At 46.2% G+C, this 24,711-nt stretch overlaps 1 protein-coding gene across 7 annotated transcripts in view; it reads right to left on the bottom strand.

The window, feature by feature from the left end:
• dnajc4 (DnaJ (Hsp40) homolog, subfamily C, member 4) overlaps window positions 1-24,711 on the bottom strand; it is a 242,390-nt gene that overhangs the window by 42,108 nt on the left and 175,571 nt on the right. For 6 of the 7 annotated variants that reach the window (XR_011343169.1, XM_069893943.1, XM_069893942.1 and 3 more), the window contains one exon: window positions 4,877-4,963. Coding sequence is in view for 6 of the 7 variants with exons in the window: in XM_069893943.1 (XP_069750044.1) it covers window positions 4,877-4,963 (87 nt within the window). In the remaining variant the exon portion in view is untranslated. Of the gene's footprint in view, window positions 1-1,884; window positions 2,732-4,876; window positions 4,964-24,711 lie in introns of those variants that run through there. The other variant, XM_069893941.1, reaches the window with a different exon arrangement.

Genomic DNA, 24,711 nt, shown 5'->3' with positions numbered 1-24,711 from the left:
CGCCAGTATAGCGCATGCACACTGAAGTTGAAAATGAAGACGCCGGAGGTGTGGAGGGGTCTCAGAGTCCCAAATCCCGGGGATCGGAGCGCCGCATTCAGCCCGCTCGGCTCCCGGACACACAGACGCGGCTGGAGTTGGGGATCATCCTCGCTGGGTCTGCGCTTCAGCGGCGACGCTGGACCGAATGTCTCATTGGCGATGCCTTCCCCCTCGCTCCATGTGCAGCGGACCCTGCCTCCCGCTTCTTTTGTTGGAGACGAGCCCGGCGCCGTGAGATCGCAGTTTAATCCCTCTCCAACCATGAGAGGGGGGTGGGAGCAATGCGCTTTTCTCAGCCAATTCCTCCACCGCCCCGGACGCCGGCGTTTCAACGGGGGGGTTCGGGTGCCTTCGTCAGGCGACCGACCTGTTGGTCCAAGACAAGGGGAGAGCGTACAAACTCCACACAGACAGCACCTGAACTCGGGTGAACGTGGAGCTGCGACCCCACATTCCACATCAGGACTGTGTGTAAGATTGGGAGCAGTGAGACGGAAGCTTATTTTGTTCCTGTGATTTAAGCCTTTCTTGGGGTGGGGGGGGGTCCTTCTCTGACCACTTGCCTAACAATTAACCTAATCAGATGTGGAGTTACCACAATACAACAGTTAACCATAACCATAACCATATAACCATTTTAGGAGCCTTTTTCTTTCCACTCGCGTCCCTCTGTGATTAGTAAGGGATTGCTTAAGGTGGTCTGTGGGTGGGAAGAAAAAGTTTGAAGACCACTGCTTTAATCATCCCTCATTGACTCGTCATGTGCACAGTTTCAGAACGCTAAAGGAAATGGGCCAATGACAATTTTTCTAAGCAAAATATTTCAGTAACAATTGGGTCTAGAGCAGTGATTCTCACCCTTTCCTTCCCACTCACATCCCACCTTAAGCAATCCCTTACTAATTACAGAGTTCCGATGGCATAGGGCACACATGTCAAACTCTGGTCCGCGGGCCAATATAATTATATTTGGCCCGCAAGATCATTTCAAAAATGTATTAGAGGTGGCCCGCTGGCCGCCGTGCCAGTATAGCGCATGCACAGTAATACAACAAATCCCAGAATGCATTGGCGTCAGCCTGCTAATCACCCCTACCTCCTCTGTTTACGTTACAGGGTCTCACCGTGGACTCTGGTTTTGGGGCCTGGCCAGTGTCAGGGGAAGCCAAGGCCGCTTCCCAGCGCCCGGAACCGGAGGCCTCGGGCCTGACCTCGCCAGGACCATTGCCCACTCCCCCTTCCTGCCGCAGGCCGATCCGCGACTCATGGTGACGGGGCCGCTGATCCGCCGAGATGCCGCCCTGCAGCGAGAGCCGATGCCCCCGCACTGTCGTTGTCCAACCCGATCGCCCGCAAACCCCGCCCTCCCGCACACAGGCCTGAGTAAATATTATGAACTTTAATCTCAGGATAAAACGATCTTCCAATAGTTTCATGTCACAGTGATCAATATATTCCTGGTTAAAAATGGTCCTGCACCTGGATACAAGCTCATTAGGCATAAAACTTGAAAAGTGTGTAAATCAAAGGATATCTGTACCAATGGAAAAAGGGCATGGCAAATAACCCTGCTAGAGTTCATGCCCACAATCAGTCACCCATTTGATTGTTTCAGGAATCATGTTATTCTCCCACATTCTCAATAGCCCTCAGATTTTACTATTCGACAGCACATTAACAACATTTGACAAATCCTCTATAGAGAAATATTATTTATTGAATATTTTATTTCTCATTTGTTAATGCTTCTGGAAAGAGTTTATCCAAAACTAGTATTAAACATTTATTTTAATAAGAAAAAGTTTAACATTACATATGTTGAAAGAAGAGAAAACATGCAGATGTTGTTGAAAATTTTCAATAAATATTTAGTTCGGCCCTCGACTTAGTCCAAGTTTTTAATTTTGGCCCTCCGTGAATTTGAGTTTGACACCCCTGGCCTACAACAAGCTGACACAGTGACAGTGGTGCGGACCACCCATGGCACGGTTAGTGTAGCGGACAGTGCAACGCTGTTACAGCACCAGGGTTCGAATCCGGCGGCATCTGCAAGGGGTTTGTACGTTCGCCCCACGTCTGCACAGGTTTCCTCCGGATATTCTCCCACCCTTCAAAAACGTTCCAGGGGCTGCAGATTAAATTGAGTCTATTTGAGTGGCATGGGCTTGTGGGCCAAAAGGGCTGGTTATGTCTAAATTTAAATTTACATTTAAAATGTAAAAAAATTAAATTTAAATTTAACAGGCTGTCGGACCACTGGTTGAGCAATATTGCCAGAGATGATTCGTGGGCATGTTGTTGTCCAATGCATTAATGACTGGGATGTGACATTACCTTAGATTTCAGATTTACTGTCAGACTACATACCTGACATCACATACAACCCTGAGATTCCTTTTACCTGCGGGCTTGGCAGAATTACCACTTATTGGTAGTGCAAAAAATAAACTGTACACAGCACGGTTGGCATAGTGGTTAGCGCAACGCCTTTACAGCGTCAGCGATCGGGACTGGACCGGGGTTTGAAACCTGTGCTGTCTGTAAGAAATTTGTACGTTCTTCCCGTGTCTGCATGGGTTTTCTCCGGGGAATCCGGTTTCCTCCCACAGTTCAAAAATGTTCTGGGGGTGTAAGTTGGGCGGCGTGGACTTGTGGGCCGAAATGGCCTGTTACCATGCTGTATGTATGTCTAAACATGTAAACAAATAAAAGAACTGAAATAGATAATCAATCTAAACAAACTGACTGTGCAATATAGAGAGAACAAAAGAAAATCAATAAAGTACACAAGTAAGAGTTATTAAATGAGTCCCTGATTGAGTTTGTTGTTGAGGAGTCTGATGGTGGAGGGGTAGCAGCTGTTCTTGAACCTGCTGGTGTGAGTCTTGTGGCACTGATACATCTTTCCTGATGGGAGCAGCAAGAAAAGAGCGTGTGCTGGGTGGTGTGGGTCTTCCATGACTGCTGCTGCTCTCCGACGGCAGCGTTCCCCGTAATGTACTCAGTAGTGGGGAGGGTTTTGTCTGTGATGTCCACTACCTTTTGGAGGGCTTTATGCTCAGGTGCATTGATGTTCCCCATACCAGACCGTGATGCAGCCGATCAGCGCACTTTCCACCACACCTCTGTAAAAATCTGCCAGGGTTTCTGGTGTTGTACCAAAACTCCTGAAGAAGTAGAGGCACTGTTGGGCTTTCTTCATGATGTCATTGGTGCGTTGAGTTCAGGAAAGATCTTCTGAGATAGAGATTCCCAAGAACTTAAATGTGCTCACTCTCTCCACCTCTGATCCCCCAATGATCACTGGATTGTAAAGCTCTGGCTTTCCTTTCCTGAAGACAACAATCAGCTCCAGGTTTTGGTGTCATTGAGTGTTAAGTTGTTGTTGGTGCACCATTCGGCCAAGTTTCCAATCTCTGAGTGTGAGGCTGCACCTGGAGGCAAGGGTTGCCACTTCAGTTTCTACACCCGAGTAGGATCATTGTTTGGCACCTGACTCAAGGCATGAGGATGACAGGGAAGGCTAGGAAATGGTGGAGGGAAGTCATGCCAAAGTGCGGTGAGCACTCGTGAGCAGCTCCACACATCGGCAGATTCCTGGTCTTCAAGCTGCTCCATGGCTCATTGTCTGAACATTAGCCAATTTCCCCAAAGTCAGACACTGGGACATTGTTGCAGTAACATTAAGTAAGACTGACATTTGAAAGTATTTGTGAAATTTGGTCATCACAGACCCTTGAAAGGGGAACGTTCCAGATGTTTGGAATATTGGAACACAGACATTGACTCAAATTGAAAACCACGTGGGTAAAAGAAGTCACAGTTATTAACATTCCCTGGACACTGTGATCATCGGCAAAAGCTGGAACACACCAGATCTGTATCTTCATTCACAACCTCATTTTAATCACCAAAGTCAGAATGTTTAATGAGTTCTCTCAATCACAGAACTGTTCACTCATTCTTAACCCCCTCTCATTCACACATTCCTTCGCTCAATGTCCACACGAGTTCAATGCATAGACTTCCCACTACCCCTGCCAGTGAAACTCCCCTCTACCCCTGCCAGTGAAACTCCCCACTCACCCTTCCCTGTGAAACTCCTCACTACCCCTGCCAGTGAAACTCCCCACCCACCCTGCCTTGTAAAACTCCCCTCTACCTCTGTCCAGTGAAACTCCCCACTCACCCTGCCCTGTGAAACTCCCTACTACCCCTGCCAGTTAAACTCCCCACTCACCCTGCCCTGTGAAACTCCCCACTCACCCTGCCCTGTGAAGCTCCCCACTCACCCTGCCCTGTGAAACTCCACACTACCCCTGCCAGTGAAACTCCCCACTCACCCTGCCCTGTAATACTCCCCTCTACCTCTGCCCAGTGAAACTCTCCACTCACCCTGCCCTGTGAAACTCCCCACTACCCCTGCCAGTGAAACTCCCCACTCACCCTGCCCTGTGAAACTCCCCACTCACCCTGCCCTGTGAAACTCCCCACTCACCCTGCCCTGTGAAGCTCCCCACTCACCCTGCCCTGTGAAACTCCCCTCTACCTCTGCCCAGTGAAACTCCCCACTCACCCTGCCCTGTAAAACTCCCCTCTACCTCTACCCAGTGAAACTCCCCACTCACCCTACCCTGTAAAACTCCCCTCTACCTCTGCCCAGTGAAACTCCCCACTCAACCTGCCCTGTAAAACTCCCCACTCACCTTGCCCTGTGAAAGTCCCCACTCACCGTTCCCAGTGGAGTCTCCCCTTCTAATCCCCATCCCCAACTCAGTGGGTAAAGTCACATTTACCTGGACCTGGATCTCTTGTTAATAGGGGGAAATTTTACCTTGCTCTTTCTTTGGATTCGTTATAGATCTCTGTAATGACTCGATCCTTGTGGTCCATGAAATTATTGTGAGCTTCTTCAAGTTTCCTGAAAACAAGAGAATGATGTTTGAGTTACAAACTCATTTTTATTCCGGCTCATATACTTGAAGAGCTCAAAGCAGTGCAAATGGCTCTGACCGCAAATGCTCAGTGGATAAGAATACTCGGCTGACTCAGACGCTTACACTGGCTGCAAAGCGATTCCTATGGGCAGCAAGAAAACCTTGAGGTAAAAACACAATGCTGGAAAAACTCAAACAGTGGACTTCATGTACCAAAGATAAAGATACTCAACCAATGTTTTGGGATTGAGCCCTTCATCAAGATATTGACAGGTGCCTGAACAAAATGGTGGGGCGTGGGGGGGGGGGGGTGGAGGAGCATGGTCCCACGGGCAGGAGGTAATAGGTGGAGAAGGGAGGGAGGGCACATCAGCAAACGAGGGGGGAGGGGGGATGGCTCAGTGAATGGAAAGAGAAGAGGGTGAAAAGCTGAAGGAAAGGAGACAGAGGGATGGGGAAGAAAGGGAGAACAGGGAGTGGGCTAACAGAAACCGGAGAGATCGATGTTAATCCCGTCCAGTTGAAGTGTGCTCAGATGGAAAATTGGGTGTTGCTCCTCCATTTTATGGGTGGCCTTGGCTTGACAGTTCATAAGGCCATGTGCAAACATGCGAGTGTGGGAGTGGGGCATAGAATTGAAATGGGAGATCCCTGTCATTGATGTGGACAGATTGAAGATGAGATTGATTGTCTCTATGGAAGGAGACAGAGGGAAAAGGGAAGAGGGAGTGTTACGGGCCCAGAGGATCACAAAACCCAGCAGCAACAGATATTCACCAAGACAAATGGTTACTTAAACAAAAGTTGTTTTTAATTATCTTTAGACATGAAAACAGAATCAAACTTTAACTTATCTCTATTAACTAAACCCAACTTAACCCCCTTCTAATTGCAAGCGCATGTGTATGTAATGTGTGTGTAAATTTAAGAAAGTTCTTTAGTTCACAGTCCAATTTCACTTCTCATTCTTCCAAGTTCTCTGGTTGCAGGTAATTCTTAAACTGTACACGGAATTTAACATTTATAAAGTTCACTGGGCTTTGGTGCTCGAAAGATAAATGTTTACCACTCAGGAAGGTTCTTGTAGGTTTTGTAGAGAGAGAGATGTGTATTTCCAGGATTTCTACAACTGAGACACCTCAATGTCTCACTGATGAAACTTCCCCCATCAGGGTCTCCAGATGATAACCTCTTTCTTTCAGGCTATCACAGAGTTCCTTTCTGTTCCCCTTATTCCAAGAGAAACACCAGACAGCTCATTTTCTCCTCTTGCATGACACACAAGAGTAGGCCATCCTCCACTCTGGCGCTTCTGTTTCAGTTCCAACAAGCTTCTCCTGGCTGACACTGTTCAGTCTCCCCCTCTCTCTGAGACACTGACTCTCTAACTGCCAGAAAGCCCATGCGACTCTCTCTCTCTCTCTCTCTCTCTCTCTCTCTCTCTCTCTCTCTCGTAAAAAAATACCTGACCTTCCCCAGCAAACAATAGAAGTCAGTCTTCTGGTTCATCTGTTGTTTTTAGGTAAATAAAAACCCATTAGCGACCTTTTTGTGATCTCTTCAAAACTCTGCAAAGAGCTATTAATAGATATAATGTCTCCTGCTTGTTGCTTTAAAGACAGTAGTCCATTTATTTGCACAGTTTCTGTAAAGTCACTCATGATATGAATTCTTCAGTATTTCATATAAGATCTGTTTTAAAGTGTGTGTAACCTACTCTACCTTTCCCAATTTATCTCCCAAAAATATTCCTATATATTCTGTCACAGGAGAAAGAGAGAGAGAGAGAACAAGAGAGAGAGAGAGAGAGAGAGAGAGAGAGAGAGAGAGAGAAAGAGAGAGAGAGAAAGAGGAAAAAGAGAGAGTGAGAGAGAGGAGAATGAGAACTAGAGGAAAGAAATAATGCTCCACAAATACCTTGAAGAAGGGCTCAAGCCCGAAACATTGGTTATATATCTTTATCTTTGCTATACAGTACATTTCCCCATATCTGAAATGCTTGGGACCAGACATTGTTCGGGTTTTGGATTTTTTCAGTTATTGGAATAAAACTAAAAAAAACCCAAAGAGCACAGTAACATCAGCCTTCGCCAATCCCAACACCCCCCCAATACCGCCAATCCTGACTACTGTCCCCACTCCTGCCCGGGAGGCTGTTCTCCTTGACAATGCCAAGACAAAAGATTCTTCAAACCGCTTGCAGCTGGGAGAAAGCAGCAGGCAGTTTGTGAGCCAAATACAGTGGAGGGTAAAGAAAAAATGGAAAGGGAGAGGGGAGGGGGTTACCTGAAATTAGGACAATTGGCATTCATGCCCTTTGGTTTAATTTGTCCCCCCCATAATCTGCCTGACCCGCTGACTTCCTCCAGTCGGCTCGCTGGTGGCTCAAGATTCCAGCCTGCTTCTCTGGGCTCATATCAGAGGTCACTCAATCTGGTCAATTGTGACTGGCACCAGAGGGAAAGTGAGACCTCTAGAAGGTGTTGGCAGTTGGCACAATGACATCCTTCAGAGGTCTGCCGCCCTCACAGGTCTGGCTAACACCGTACGAGGTTTGGCATGACATCGAGAACCATGACAAGCTTCTGCAGATGTACAGTGGAAAGTGTGCTGACTGACTGCATAACGGCTTGGCACTAATAACTCTGAGTAGTAGACACAGCCCAGGGCATCACAGGTAAAACCCTCCCCACCATTGAGAACATCTACAGGGAGAGTAGCAGCAGTCATCAAGGATCCACATCACCCAGCACACGCTCTGTTTTCGCTGCTGCCATCAGGAATGAGGTATCGGTGCCACAAGACTCACACCATCAGGTTCAGGAACAGCTGCTACCCCTCCACCATCAGACCCCTCAACAACAAACTCAATTAGGAACTCATTAAGGGCACAGTTTTTACATGAAATGGGGGCGGCACAGTTAGCGCAACACCTTTTCAGCGCCAGTGATCGGGACCAGGGTTCGAATCCCACGCTGTCTGTAAGGACAGACAGACCTTACCCACCCATGTCTGCGTGGGTTTTCTCCAGGGGCTCCAGTTTCCTCCCACCGTTCAAAAGCACACCTGTAGGTTAATAGGGTGTAAATTGGGCGGCATGGCCTCGTGCGCCAAAATGGCCTGTTACCATGTTGCATGTCAAAATATTTTTTTAAGTTACAGAATATTTTTTTTCTGCATTACACTGTCAGTTTGTTTCCATTTCTTTTTTTTGTTTCCATTTCTCTCTTTGTATGCCAATCCTTTTTTGAGTACAGTTTTTTTTTAACTACCAATAAGTGGAAATTCTGCCTCGCCCACAGGAGAAAGAATCTTTGGGTTGAATGTGATTTCATGTATAAACTCTGACAATAAATCTGAACTTTGAATTTTGAGTTTCTGTGAACCACTTGCACCTTCTAATGCAGCCTCACAAAGCCACTCAGTTGGAACATCAACTGCTACCCAAGAAGGTGGCCCATTTTCATTGGGGAATGTGGGTTGGTCCAGTGAACAGAATTGGCGGGGCGGTATGTACTCTGGGGGGCTGAAAGTCTGGGGAATGGCCAAGCCGAAACAATTCATGCTGCAAGCAATGATGCCAGAGCATGCAATGATGTAGAGGGGGGCTTATACCAGGTCTTGGGAAAGTAAACATAAGCCGAGAGAACAATGGTGTGATATCCAGCCTGAGCCCTTCTTCAAGGAAGAAGCAAAGAACAGGAAGGCATTTGCATAAAAACAAGGCTGGCTGGGGGAGGAGTCAAGGCCAATAAAAGGTGATAATTGGATATGATAAGAGAGGTGAGAGATGATTTTGGCTGGTGAAATGAGACTGAGGGTAAAGGGAGGAGAGAGAGAGATCAGAGGTTGGGGAAAAGCAACGGGGAAAGAAATGGGGGTTGAAGAAGGGGGGGGGTGTTCACAGAAACAGGAGAATTGATGTAAATGCTATCCAGTTGAAGAGTCCCCAATTTATGGGGTGGTCTTAGTCTGGCAGTGCATGGGACCATGGACAGACATGTCAGCAAGGAAATGGGACAGGGAATTGAACTGTTGTGGCGGACAGAGCCGAGGTGCTCAACGGAGCGATCTCCCAGAATGCGCTCTGTCTCTCCGATGTAGAGGAGACCACACCGGATGCAGTTGATGACTCTTGCAGATTCACAAGTGAAGTGTTGCTCCACTTGGAAGGACTGGTGAGGGGCCCTGGAGGCGTGGGCTGAGGTGGAGCATCTCCTGCGGTCACAGGGGCAGGTGCTAAGGTGGTAATGAATGGTGGAGAGGGAGGAGTGGACAAGGGAGTCTTGGAGGGAGCGGTCCATGCGGAAAGAGCAGTCCTCCTCTTGCTATAAGCGTATGTTCGAACACAAGGAGTTTGCTGCAATAAACGAATAGACGATAATACCTTAAACTCTGCTTCTTGTGAATTGATGTTATTTTTGAGTTCCCTGGATGGGTGCACAAACCACAGTGGCTATAATAAAGTGAAAAGATGGATTTAAGCTTCTGGAAACATTAAGTTGTGCGAGATGTGGCTGCGATAAGGAGCTGCAAAAATTCAGCCCTCCTGAATGAAGAGACCTCTTCTTAGATTTGTCCTGACATACCGCTAATCCTCACCTCTCCATAGGCTTGCACCATCAACTCTGGTAATTTTCTACTTGCTTATAATAACATGGTTCAGTATTCCTGGGTGTCAACATCTCCGAGGATCTGTCCTGGAGCCTCCATGTCGATGCAATCACGAAGAAGAAGGCTCGCTATACTTGGTAGGAGTTTGAGGAGATCTGGGATGTCACCGAAGACACTCGAAAACCTCTACAGGTGTACCGTGGAGCGCATTCTGGCTGGTTGCATCACTGCCTATAACAGCGATGCCTACACTCAGGATTAGGAAAAACTCCAGAGGGTTGTTAACTCGGCCTGCGACATCACGGGCATCAGACTTCACTCTGTCGAGGACATCAACAAGACACAGTGTCTTAAGAAAGCAGCCTCTATCCTCAAGGACCCCCACTACCCACCTATGCCTTCTTCACTCTGCTACCATTAGGAAATAAGGTACAAGAGGCTGAAGATGAGCACTCAGCGGCACAAGGGCAGCTTCTACCCTGCTGCCATCAGATTCCTGAATAATCAGTGTACCACAGACACTGCCTGACTTTGACTTTTTCTTTATCTTGAACTATTTTAATTTATTTTGTAAGGTAGTTTTTATAAATATATGGCGTAAGTTGAGCGGGTTAGTGTGATGCTATTGCAGCATGAGCAACTGTGGTTAAAATTCGGTGCTGTCTTTAAGAAGTTTGCACGTTCTCCCCGTGTCAGCGTGGGTTTCCACCGGGTGCTCTGGTTTCCTCCCACGTTCCGAACGTGCAGATTAGCAGGTGAATTGGTCAATTGGGTGCATTTGGGTAGGCTCGTGGGCCGGAAGGGCCTGTTACTGTGCTGTATCTCCAAATTTTAAAAAAAGGCAAAAGCAAGCAAATGTGGATGATGGAATAGAAAATGGTGGGAATACCATGCCAGTCATGTTCTTCTCTCTCCACAGATGCTGCCTCACATGCTGAGTATTTCCAATATTTTCCATTTTTAGTCCCTCTCTGTAGACGTTCCTTAATCCAGCCATCAATCACATGACTCAAAAATGCAGAGACTCAAGGGGAGAATGCCTTTCCTCAGGCGACCCTGCTGAACGAATACCATCTGCATTGCTCCTCAGAAAAATGACAGTGGGAGGATAGGACCATAGAACACCACGGCACAGAAGAAACAAGCTGTTCTGCCCTTCTAGTCTGTGCCAGACTATTATCCTGCCTAATCTACTGACTTGTACCTAGACCTTATTCCTCCATATCTCTCCTATCTGCACCTGTCCAAATATTTCTCCAATATCAAAATTGAGTCCACCCTCACCAAATCAGCTGGCAACTTGCTCTGCTCTCCTGCGTGAAATAGTTTCCACTAATGTTCCTGTTAAACCTTTCCCTTTTCAACCTTAACCAATGTCCTCTAGTTTAGACCTCAGAGGAAAAGCCTGCTTATATATCTTTGGCTTGGCTTCGCGGACGAAGATTTATGGAGGGGTAATGTCCACGTCAGCTGCAGGCTCATTTGTGGCTGACAAGTCCGATGCGGGACAGGCAGACACGGTTGCAGCGGTTGCAAGGGAAAATTGGTTGGTTGGGGTTGGGTGTTGGGTTTTTGCTCCTTTGTCTTTTGTCAGTGAGGTGGGCTCTGCGGTCTTCTTCAAAGGAGGTTGCTGCCCGCCGAACTGTGAGGCGCAAAGATGCACGGTTTGAGGCGATATCAGCCCACTGGCGGTTGTATGTGGCAGGCACCAAGAGATTTCCTTAGGCAGTCCATGTACCTCTTCTTTGGTGCACCTCTGTCACGGTGGCCAGTGGAGAGCTCGCCATATAACACGATTTTGGGAAAGCAATGGTCCTCCATTCTGGAGACGTGACCTACCCAGCGCAGTTTGATCTTCAGCAGCGTGGATTTGATGCTGTCGGCCTTTGCCATCTCGAGTACTTCGATGTTGGAGATGAAGTCGCTCCAATGAATGTTGAGGATGGAGCGGAGACAACGCTGGTGGAAGCTTTCTAGGAGCCGTAGGTGATGATTCGGAGCCGAACAGGAGTGTGGGTATGACAACGGCTCTGTAAACGCTAATCTTTGTGAGGTTTTTCAGTTGGTTGTTTTTCCAGACTCTTTTGTGTTGTCTTCCAAAGGCGCTATTTGCCTTGGCGAGTCTGTTGTCTATCTCATTGTCGATCCTTGCATCCGATGAAATGGTGCAGCCGAGATAGGTAAACTGGTTGACCGTTTTGAGTTTAGTGTGCCCGATGGAGATGTGGGGGGGCTGGTAGTCATGGTGGGGAGCTGGCTGATGGAGGACCTCAGTTTTCTTCAGGCTGACTTCCAGGCCAAACATTTTGGCAGTTTCCGCAAAACAGGATGTCAAGCGCTGAAGGGCTGGCTCTGTCTATAACCCTCATAGTTTTAAATACCTCTATCAAATCTCTCCTCATTCTTCTACGCTCCAGGGAATAAAGACTAAATTTGTTTAACCTTTCCCTGCAACTCAGTTCCTCAAGTCCTGGCAACATCCTTGTAAATCTCCTTTGCACTCTTTCAATTTTCCTTCCTGTAGTAAGATGACAGGAGTTTCCAGTCTCAGTACTGAAGTTCAAGGGGGGGCGTATTGAAATCTCTCTCTATGCTCTTAGAAAGGAGGCTCAGCACTTGTGGTTAAAACTTGGCCCCCAAAAGCAGTTTAAAAAGTTGGAACCGAGCAGATGTGTGAAAGATTAAAGTGCTGAACTGGAGCCAGGCTTTGCAATACACAGTAGAAACTCAGCAGGTAATGCAGTGTCCATAGGAAAGTAAAGGTTAACCGAAGATTTGGGCCTGAGCCCTTCATCAAGAGGTCACAGCCTATGCAGACTTTCCTGTCCAGTCAAGCTTTGATTATTTTATGTCACTTATTCCTAGTATAAGCCATATCTTCAGGTAGGCCGTATAAATTTCCACATACCACGCAGTTATTACCCCACTCCACACTAATATACATATTTATTTCACCCAAATTCTCCACAAAGGACGTTCAACAACAAAGATGAAAGGTACCAAGGCCTATTGACCCTGAATTTACACTATAATTGTCCATTTGCAAGGATGTTAAACAGGAATATTGTGAAGGGCACTTTTTATTTCAATTAAATTTAAATTTAGACACGGTAACAGGGCCATTTCCACCCACGAGTCCGCGCCGCCCAATTAACATTGGCCCCGGTGCCCTTCAAACAGTGAGAGGAAGCCGGAGCCCCTGGGGAAAACCCATGCAGGCACGTGGAGAATGTATAGACTCCTTACAGACAGCGTGGAATTCGAATCCTGGAGCCCAGTTGCTGCTGCTGTAAAGGGGTTGCGCTGACTGCCAACTGCAGGGTAACAAGAAAACCTGCGGTTGCTGTGATCGTAGTTGACACGCAAAAGTGCTGGAGCAACCCAGCAGGTCCTGCAATGCCCATGGGAGGCAAAGCTATATTTGCCAATGTTTTGGGCCTGAGCCCTTCGTCAAGGTCACAATTGCAGCTGATATCTCCAATGATTCCACTTTCGTCCTCAATCCTCACATTCTCCGGTCCCCCTTGCTTCCAAAAATCTGTAGATCTCAGGCCAATCTATCTAATCCTCAATCCCGCCACCAATCCCCTGACTTCATACTCCACTGACACAAGGGAAACATGTTTTTCATCAAGCAAATCTGTGAACATATGCCATCTGCATTCAGAAGAATGACAGTGGGAGTATCGGCAAATCTCAGCTCGCGATGATCTCAGCCACTGAGAAATGCTAGCCCTCATAACTTCACAATCAGAGGGGCGTCTCTCTCTCACATTGGGAGTGCGGCCATAAGCGCTTAAGAAGCAGCCGCCTCTCAGCATCGGAATCTGGTTTATGGTCCTGAACATGGCGGCACGGTTAGTGAGGCGGTGGGCGCAATGCTGCTTGCAGTGCCAGCGATCGGTGTCAGGGTTTGAATCCTGTAAGGAGCTTGCATGTTCTCCCCGTGTCAGAGTGGGCTTCCTCCGGATGCTTTGGTTTCCTCCCACCCTTCAGAACAAAACATACCGAGGATGGAGGTCGATAGGGTGTGTTTGGGTGGCATGGGCTTGTGGGCCAAAAGGGCCTGATATGTCTAAATATTTTTAAAAAGTGTCATGAAATTTGTTGTTTTGTGGCATTTCAAATTGTGCATTATAGATGTGAAGTTGCTATAAAGATTAGTGCAAAAGTGGGAAAAAGTGAGGTAGTGTCTACAGGTTCATTGTTTAGAAATCTGGTGGAGGGTGTTTGTCTTCAGGCTCCTGCACCTCCTTCCTGATGGTTGTTGCATGAAGAGGGCATGGCCTGAGGTTTGAGCGTCCTTGAGGATAGAGGCTGCTTTCTTGCAACACCACTTCTGGAGAATGTCCTTATCGGGATGAAGACTGGTGCCCGTGATGCCACTAAATGAGTTTACAACCCACTGCAGCTTTTTCCTGCGCTGAGCGCTGGCACCTCCACACCAGGCAGTGAGGCATCTGGTCAGAATGCTCTCTGTGGTACACCCGTAGAAATTTTCAAGAGTCTCTGGTGATGTGCCAAGTCTCTTAACAAAATATAGCTGGCGAGCTTCCTTCGCTGTTGCATCAACATGAAGGGCCCCAGGATAGATCTTGATGCCTGGGAATTTGAAGTTCTTTACCCTTTCCACTGCTGACTCCTCGACGAAGACTAGTTTGTGTTCTCCTGGTTTTGTTTTCCGCTGAGGGCAAGATTGTTGTTATGACACCACTCAACTAGCTGACCTTTCTCAATCTTCTACTCAACTAGGTGATCTATCTCGCTCTCAGAATCCTGTATGTTTCTGCCATAATTTGCCAGATTAAACCAGTCCCACATGGTCTCCAGGACCTCCTGTGCATCTGGCAGTGCCCCTTCTCCTCTCGGAATTTAATCCTGATGAATCATTAATTAATGTGGGATTTGGACATTGTTCTGCCGGTCATGAGATGTTAAGTCAGCTGGACAACTGGGCGGGAAAATTCTCGCAGCTCCTTGGCATTTGCCCTGAGTTTAATTCCCGAGAGGCATGAAAATTAAGGAATTCACAGACGCTTCCACCTGTATTTAGGGAACAGAACTAACCTCTGGAGATTTACTGGGTAAATGTGTATCGGACAAGCAGCTCTTAAGTAAGCAACCATTCATTACATGTTCAGTACTTGCAGGAGTTCACAAATTCCTGATAGATGGCACCTGTTAAATCAGAAATGAGGCAGATCTTCGAAGCTGAGTTTATAAAAATCACCAAATCTTGTGCATATACTAAGAGTCCCCTTTCATCAAAGTTGTCAGTTCTAACTTCACTTTGATCGAGGTTTTTAAAATTATGAAGGGAATCGATAGAGTAGATGTGAATAAGCTCTTTCCCCTGAGGGTAGGGAAGATTGGAACGAGGCATCATGTTAAAGGTTAGGGGGCAAAACTTTAGGAGTAATATAAGAGGAAACTTCTTCACTCAGAGAGAGGTGGCTGAGTGGAATGACCTTCCAGAAGAGGTAGTTGCAGCAGGGTCAATTCTGTCATTTAAGAGGCGGTTAGATGAGTACATGGATGTGAGGGGGTTGGAGGGTTATGGGCAAGGGAGTGGGTAGGTAGAACTAGTGGAGTTTCACGGTGCAGACTAGAAGAGCCGATATGGCCTGTTTCCGTACTGTAAATTGTTATATATGGTTATATATAAGGAGACAGAGGGAAGAGGGGGGATGGAGAGAGATAGAGAGAGAGAGAGAGAGAGTTGAGGAAGGGTGACAGGGGGAATAAGAATGGGGGGGGTGTGTTTAACAGAAACAGGAGGTCGATGCTTATTCCATCTGGTTGGAGGGGGCCTAGGTGGAAGACAAGGTGCTATTCCTCCAATTTGCAGGTGGTCTCAGTCTGGCAGTGCATGAGACCATGGACAGATATGTTAGCTAAGGAATGGGATGGGAATTTGAAATGAGTGGCCACCGGGAGATCCCCGTTATTGAGTCGGACAGAGCTGAGTAATCGGACAAAGTGATCTCCCAGACTGTGCTCTGTCTCTTCCAATGTAGAGACCACAACAGGAGCAGAGGGTCCAGTAGATGACCCCTGCAAATTCAGACGAACTCCAGCGCAAGCAAGAAATTGGGTTGAATAATCATTCAACTCAGCATTCATTGATCATCTGAACTTGCTCTCAAGGAGGGAGGTTGCCAGCTGGAGAAGGCGCGATGCGAATGGAACGCAGAGTTGTTTCTGATGCAGCCTGTGGTGATGCTCTGCTGACTAGTGGCTCTGATAGCTCAGTGGTTAGAGCACTGGCCTTGTAAACTAGGTGTCACGTGTTCATTCCTCGCTTGGGGCCTCATCTCTGTGAGGGGGCACTGGACAAATGGTGACTCTCCGTGTAGACATTCATGTTTCATTCTAAATGTAGTATTATGTGACAATACAATAATGGACCCTTTACCTTTATGTGTTTCCAAGGGAGAATGATTTTGAGGAAAGGACCCCTTTACTTATCCAGGACATGCAAAGAGATAAACTCTTTGAAAGAGGGCTCCAACTCCGCTATATAAGAGAACCAGAGAATAAGCAACCATTCAGCTCATTGAACCCTACTTTTCCTGCTTGTCTCTGTTTTGAGTTTTGTTCTGCATCTGGGGATATTGAGCTCCCTTTCTGAAAGCCACCACGGGTCCTTGATCCACGCTACCCAACCAGAATGCAATGTGGGCTGGACATATGGTGGATGTGCAGGAACACGGTCGAGTCGGTGCGCGCTGCCTTGCAGAGAATGCCATCCTCTTGTTCAGCTCCAATTTACACCCAGGTCTCCCTGTTGTTTCTCACTTGCCTTTGCTGTGAGGGCCCGGCTCTTTTCCCTCTCAACCTCTCGGAGTTGCATTGCTTGCTGCAAGAAACACACCCTCCTCTGCTACTTTCAATTGAGCTGATGGTGCTAGGATATTAAAACCAGACTTTACATCTTATCAGAAGCAAAGACATGTGAGCTTCTTGGCCAGGTTGTTTGGGAAGGAAGGGTGTGCATAGAGAGGAAATAAGAACCCTCCAAGGAGGCTTCCATGCTCATTGGGCTGACAAAATGCCTTCCTTTGCTTACAACTGAGACTGGCTGAGTTTCTCCGGAATTTCTGTGTTCTTACTACAATCAGAGTGTCTGTAGACTTTTGCGTGTTCACTCAGATTTCAGATTTATCGTCAGAGCACATACATGACATCACGTACAACCCTGAGATTCCTTTTTCCTGCGAGCACATCTGAATTACCACTAATTAGTAGTGCAAAAAATACACTCCCTATGCCAGCTTTTCTCAACCTTGTGGAACCCTTGAAATAGTTTTCATGTCTCAGGGAACCCCTGCATAAAAATGATTATATACCATTATTAATATCTATCTCTTTTATATTTTTATTGTAGTTCACGCAGTAAACATTATATATTCTTTTTGGATAAATTGTTTAAGCAAAAAAATGACCCCTTTTATTTGTCAAATTTATTAGCAATGCAAAAAAAATCATACTGCTTGTTTATGAGACCTCACATCGAGGTTTTCATTTTAAATAATATAAGAGGTTGAAGCTTTTATTATAATGACCAAGGATTTTCCAACAATATGCCATCCGTGTATAGTAAAATTACGAATTTAAAATTAAACAAAAATTACTCAAAAATGCATTAGCCCATTTATCACTGTTTCTCATGGAACCTCTAGGAACCTCTTGTGGAACCCTAGGGTTCCAGGGAACCCTGGTTGAGAAATACTGCCCTACACTATTGAAATGCCACATTTTTCCTTGCTGTAAAGGCGAATACTTATTTAACCACCTATCTTCTACATTTATTATCTTTTTCCAATTGGGGCTAATTTAATGTCTTCTATTCTGGTTAGATTTTTTTTTAAAAGTATTTGTTTGGCCCCAACAAGTAAGATTTTTTTTGGAAAAGTTTATTTAAGAACAAGTAAGAATTTGAGAGCGTGTCTACATTGCCCTTAAGTATCTGACAATAAACTCATCGCTCTGTCCGCACCATGCCGACGTGTCTGTCCATGTGCCATCCCACCAAGACCACCCACAAATTGGAGGAACTGCACTTGATTTTCCATCTGGGCCCCTCTCCAACCGGATGACGTTAACATTAAATTCTCCGGCTTCTGCTCTATTCCACCTCCCTTCCCTCCGCCTTCTTTTCTCTAGCTCTCCACCCCCTTCCTTCTCCATTCTCAGAGCCATCCCGCCTTCCTCTGCTTGATGGTGTGCCTTCCCCCCACCCACCGTCCCTTATCCACCTCTTGCCTTTGGGACCGTGCTCCTCCCCCTGCCCCCTGTCCCTCCCCCTCCATCATTTTGCTTGGGTGCCTGCTGATAATTTTTTTCATACCTTGAAGGGCTCAAGTCTGAAACGTTGGTTATGTACCTTTATCTTTGTTGCACAAAGAATCAAGATTCTATTTACTGTCATGTAATAAAAACAGAGATATATTACACAAAATTGCCTTTGTACGTCAGACAGATTCGCCACCAGCAGAAATTGCCTGAACCGCCTCTTACAGTCAGAGAAAGAGAACCAAGAGAGTTCCGTCCAGAGTCATCACGTGGATTCGCCTCCACAGCCACACAGAGTCCAGTCCAAACCATTGTCAGTCTGAGTTCTAGATACGAACCCCTGATACGATTAGGAACCCCTCAGTACCCTTGGCCTCCTCTTGCATCCCTGTTCCAATACCTGGTACCCCTTCGAGCCAGTCTCCAGCAGTCCACAGCCTGATATGAGTCCCTTGACCGCTGTCTCCAGCAGCCTCGAGTCACCAACAGCCTGGGCCCATTCAGCTGCTGAACCCCTCACTGGTCACTGCCTCGTGGGTCGTCTGCTCTACTTTTTCTCTGATGGGGAGGTGGGGTGGTCTCCCCATTTTCTGGTCCTCTGGAGTCTACAACCCCTCATGGCTTCTGCCGATTACGGGCTTCGCCATCTTGGGTGCAGACCCCACAGTCGTGGAATTTTAAGTAAAATTGCAATCGGTTCCTTTCACGGGCTATTCAAAACCTGTAGAGAGCTGATGGTGGTCGGACTGGGCGGTTGGATCCCATGGGAGCGCTGTGTCTCAACTCCCCACCCTCCATGGGTCCGCACCAGCGAAAGCACTGCCATTATAAGCAGCATTGCCGTTTTCCTGGTGCACTGCTTGACCCGCTGAGTTTCTCCAGCGCTGTGTTTTGACTTTAACCATGGTGTCTGCAGACTTTCGTGCTTTACTTCAATAAACTCATTATCATTATTCAGATTCAAATTTCAATGCTAAAATGTAGGGTAATAGGAATATCAATGTTCATGTCTGTCTTTAATGTAATTCACAGCTGTGCTCATCCCTGCACAGGTTATTAAAGAAATATAGATCCTTGTTGGTGGGCATTAGGTCAGATTGTGAATATTTTATGGCTGCAATGGAGCCGTTTTACAGTTGATATGACTTCAGGCATCAGCCACAGGTGGGTGTACAGGCTCTTGAACCTCCCCATGTTACACTGATCACGGACTGCACGACACCAGAAAAGGATTGGTCTGCACTGTGGCAAATTCACTATTTATTATCCTCCTTTTAATTCAATTATGTATACGATTGTAGCTGTTTTTTTTTACAATGTACCTGTTCGGCTGCAGCAAGAGTGAATAAATGGGCGGTGCAGTTAACGTGCCAGCGGAACCGGGATTTAAATCCAGCCTCTCCATCTGCAGGGAGTTTGCGTGTTCTCCCAGTGACCCTGCGTGGGGTTTCTTCCCACCGTCCAAAAACGTACGAGGTTCAGGGGCTAATTGATGGAAGGGTCTGCTACTGTGCTCTGCGTCTAATATCCTGCATGCATACATTGTACAATGTATCTGGCAATAAATCTCGTGACAGAGAATTATTTCCACTCACTTTTTTTCTATGAGGGCTCCCATTTATTGCTTCCTTGTACACAGGCTAAATAATGATCATTCTTTATATCAGTTCTTTGGGACTTGCTGGGGTCATGAAAGGTCCTATATGAGTGCAGTTAGCTTCCTTTGCTTCTTTCTCTCTGTCACTAATGCATTTAGCAAAAGGAAGACAGAAGTTGAAAGCAGAGGTAAATATGAGACTGCAGAATCATAGGGCGCCCACCTCTCTGTCTGATCTTAGTGCCTTGAAAGATCTCTAATTCACACTCCACGTGCATGACTCTCTCCCCCTGCAAAGATTTGCCTTCACCATTGTTTATCTTATTCCCTTTTAAAAGTCACCATTGGATTAACTACTTCCACTGACCCCCCGAGCAGCGCATTCCAGCACCTTGAATGGAAACTCTCCTTTCCACCTGCTTTCTGATTCGGTTACACATTTTTACCTTTGCTGTATAAAGGGCACTGCTTGACCTGCTGAGTTTCTCCAGCTTTGTGTTTATACTTCAAGCACAGTGTCTGCAGATTTTCGTGTTTTACTTCTTAAACACACATCTTCTGGTTGGCATCAGTTCTACCTTACTTCATCTGCCCTTGCAAATTTTGACTCCATTCCAACCCTCCACCCATCCATCCCCTTTCCTTTTCCACACAACCTAACAAACACAATATCTTGGAGTAAATTCAGAATTGATTGAGGTACTCTTCTTTGGACAAGATATTAAATGCAGCATCGTTATCCTCTCTAAATGACTGTGTCGCATTTTTATGACAGCAAAGAACTCTCCAGGGAAACATTTACATCCAACTTTTAAAAAAAGTTGCTTTTGACTCTAATCCAAGTCAGCCTGGAGCATGGCCACAAGATTATCTCTAATTCACAGTAATTAACATTTATAGGGGGTTATTCTGGGACTGTGAAATGAGCAATGGTTCTTTATTCTTTCATCTTGAGCCACACCGTCCCTGTCCTGGGTGTCTCCGATGGGCCAGTGTAAATGAAGCTCTACTTTGTGTGTAATCTGTGTTCCAACGTTAAAAGATCCCTTCACCAGAGGACCAACAGGAGATCAAGAATGAGGGATAAACATATCATTTATGAAGGTGAAGCCCTGAATGGGAGGGTAGCTTTGTACACAGCAACATCTGACATCGGAAGCATGGATGAACATGTCAGAATGGGAACGACCATTCGAAGAATGAGTCTAGCCATATTGTCAGGGACATTCCATTTGGTTTGGACTCGTACAGAAAAGCACCTTCAGCCACCCACCAATCAGGCGTGAAGCACTGCAGCAAAGGGAGACAGTGGTTCCCTGGGTTATCAGTTGTGGAAATTGAACAGAATCCTCGTCAGCAGAACTTTCAAACATGGCTGGCAACGGGATGGCTCTTCTCGTCGGATCCTATGCGTAACACTGGGAGACTCCCCTACCAGTGGGGCTGAAACCATCTTCTTCTGCACCGCGCACTTGTCAGGGAGGCCCGGGCAGGGATGCAGTAACCTTCATTGGGTCTGTCCCAAACAGCTGCATGACACAGTTTTAAAAAAATCCCAATCTGTTGGAGGGACACCAAGGATTGGGCTGTGTCTGTGGGGGAGATGGGGAGGTACGCCAATAATTCCTCTCCCCCACCACCGACGCTGCTTGACCTGCTGAGTCTCTCCAGCAGGATGTTTTCTTGGCTTCGGGTTCCAGAATCTGCTGTCACTTGTGTCTCCAGCAATAGCACTGCTCCGTGGAGTTGTTCCCAGGGGCCGCCTGCTGAGGCTGACGTGGACTCTGCACCTCTGGTCTGCCTGATGAAGAGTGGCATACCGTCTTAACGGTGGCAGCTGCTATTGAACTGCTCCTGCGCGTGGGTGAGTTCTATAACCTGGGGGAGAGATGATGTAGACGTGGGGGAAGAACAAAAAGGAGATTGGTGTAAATGCCTGTTTGAAGGTCAGAGAAGACTTGGTCGGCTGAAGGCTCTGATTCCAAGACTGAAGAATCAAGTTCAAGTTTATCATCATCAGACTGGACAAATGCAACCAGATAAAACAGCATTTCCCTGGACCACAGTGCACGCACACATACATACACAGCAAATACTATCACACATATACATAGAGTTATAATTTATAAAAATATTTTGGGATGATTTACTCGGTTGCAGGATAATGCTGATAATTCACACAGCTTGAGGGAAGATGCTATTCCACAGCATGGCAGTCCTGACTTTGATGCGCCTGTACCTCTTTCCTGATAGTGGTGGGTCAGAGGTACTGCGTACTGGATTTATATAGCACTCCCAGTACTGGGATGTAATTGGGCAGCACGGGCTCGCGGGTTGAAATGGGCTGTTACCGTGCTGTATGGCTAAATTTCAAAAAAATTAAATGTCATCAGTGGTTGGAAGGGAGACCCCAGTGATCTTCTCGGCCGTTTTGATGATCATCTGTATTGACTTCTGGTTCGATGCTTTGCAGCTACCGTCCCACACAATGATACAGCTGGACAGGACACTGGTGCTCCTGTAAAATGTTGTCAAGATGGGCCAGTAGTCTTGCCCTCCTCAACCTCCGGAGAAAATGTAGGCACTGCTGCACCATTGTGACTAAGGACAGAGGAGTAAAAACATGAAGGCCTACAGACACTGTGTTTGAAGTAAAATCACAAAGCTGGAGAAACTCAGCCGGCCTTTTTAGAGTAAAGGTAAAGATAGATAACCAATGTTTATGGCTTGAGCCCTTCAACAAGGAATGGAAAAATGTCAGCAAGCATCTGAACAAAAAAGGGGGTGGGGAGGAGCACGGTCCCAAAGGGCAGGACGTAAAAGGTGGAGAAGGGAGGGAGGGGGCACCAGCATGTAGGGGGAAGAGGGATGACTCAGTGAGTAGAGAGGGAAGGGGGTGGGGAGCTGAGGGAAAGAAAACAGGGGGAAGGGAAGGGAGAGAGGATGGGGAAACTGGAGAAGTTGCTGTCAATGCCGTCTGGTTGGAGAGTGCCTGGATGGAAAATCAAGTGCTATTCCTCCAATTTATGGGTGGCCTTGGTGGGATGGTAGATGAGGCCATGGACAGACATGCAAGTAGATGTTGAGGCTCAATGAAATGCTTTCCTTTAGATGACATGTGCTTCACAAGATCACAAGATATAGGACTAGAAGTAGGTCCATCGAGTCTGTTCCGCCATTTTATCATAAGCTGATCCAGCCGCACTCCCCGGCCTTCTCCTCTATAACCTTTGATGCCCTGACTTATCAAATAACAGTCAACTTCTGCCTTAATTACACCCAACAACTACGCTTCCACAGCCACCTGTGGCAACTCTCCACAGCCTTACGACCCTCTGATGAAAGAAACTTCTATGTGTTAAATTGATGGCCTTTTATCCTGAAGTTGGGCCCTCTTGTCCTAGACTCCCCTACTGTGGGAAACAACGTTACCACATCTAATTTGTCCAGGCCTTTCAACATCTGAAATGCCTCTATGAGATCCACCCCCTCCTCCATTTTTCTGTAATCTGACAAGGACAGTCCAAGAGCTGACAAACGCTTCTCATATGCTAACCCTCTCATTCCTGACATATTTCTGGTAAATCTTCTCTGAACCCTCTCCAATGCCAGCAGATCCTTTCTCAAATAAGATGCCAGCAGATCCTTTCTCAAATAAGTTGCCCAAAACTGTACACAGTACTCCAAGTGAGGTCTCACCAGTGCCCTAAAGAGTCTCAACATTACATCCCCACTTTTTAATGTAAATTCCTCTAGAAATGAATGCCAATATTCCATTTGCCTTCTTCACCACTGACATGACCTGGAGGTTAACCTTTGGGGTATCCTTTGCACCTCGCTTTTGTGGCTCTACAATGAGACTGTATAGATCATGAGATATGCAATGAATCAGGAAACACTGGGGAATTACTAGTAGAATCCTGGCTCTTTCTTATCCTGCAGGCACTGATAGTGCCAAGGTGTTTGAAGCAAGACCTGTAGAGTGCTGATGCTCCAGGATTTATTGGTTCTGGGACTGAAATTGCAGTTATACACGTACTTTTGGAGATGATCTCAGCTACTTATTCTATCCTGTGCCTGCCTAAAGCAGCCTCGGATTTACAAAGAAAGTGGAGCAACATTTTTCAATCTGTGGTCTGCGGGACCACTGGTGGTCTCTGGGCTTGTGCAGCGTAGACAGACATCACCAGGAATCGAGTAAGGTGAAAGACAAGGCTGCTAATTTGACGACAAAAAAAAACAAACTCTGAAAAAAAAAGTCTAACCAAAATAAAACAAAAATCCCGCTGGTGGTGTTGGAAGGTGCTCAAGTTTGCTAGCTCCCCCCACCCCCCGCCCCACTCCCTGCAACAAGTAATCCACGATAAGTAAATAAGACCATAAGACATTGGAGCAGAAATAGGTTATTCAGCCCAAGTCTGTCCCACCTTTCAGTAATGAGCTGATCCATTCTTCCACTCAGCCCCACTCCCCAGCTTTCTCCCCATTACTTTTATTTTTTTTAAATTTTTTTATTTTTCACACTATAAACCACATTGATCAAGATACATACATTTTCCTTTTCAAATATATAGTGTCGTTTTCTCCCCCCTCCTCCCTCCTCCCCTCCGATTCATTTAAAGTTCAGAATCTAAGATACATTAAACCCATCAAACAATGTTGTCACTCAATAAAAATAAACAAGAAATTCCACTGAGTCTATTCTTTTCATTCTCTTCTCCTTCTGTCATTTTAGGTGATAGATGTCCCCGGTAGGTTTTCTCTATTATATTTCATGTATGGCTCCCATATTTGTTCAAATATTGTAATATTATTTCTTAAATTATATGTTTTTTTTCTAATGGAATATATTTATTCATTTCTATATACCATTGTTGTATTCTCAAGTTATCTTCTAATTTCCAGGCTGACATAATACATTTTTTTGCTACAGCTAGGGCTATCCTAACAAATCTTTTTTGTGCACCATCCAAATCAAGTCCAAATTCTTTGTTTTTTATGTTACTTAGGAGGAAGATCTCTGGGTTTTTTGGTATATTGCTTTTTGTGATTTTATTTAATATCTGGTTTAGATCTTCCCAAAATTTTTTCACTTTCTCACATGTCCAGATTGCATGAATTGTTGTTCCCATTTCCTTTTTACAGCGAAAACATCTGTCAGATACTGTTGGGTCCCATTTATTTAACTTTTGAGGTGTAATATATAGCCTGTGTATCCAGTTATAT

The sequence above is a fragment of the Narcine bancroftii genome, chromosome 8 (genome assembly GCF_036971445.1).
Source record: "Narcine bancroftii isolate sNarBan1 chromosome 8, sNarBan1.hap1, whole genome shotgun sequence".
Taxonomy (NCBI): Eukaryota; Metazoa; Chordata; class Chondrichthyes; order Torpediniformes; family Narcinidae; genus Narcine; species Narcine bancroftii.
The sequence above is the reverse complement of the archived record's forward strand: the minus strand, read 5'-3'. Positions and strand labels throughout refer to the sequence as shown.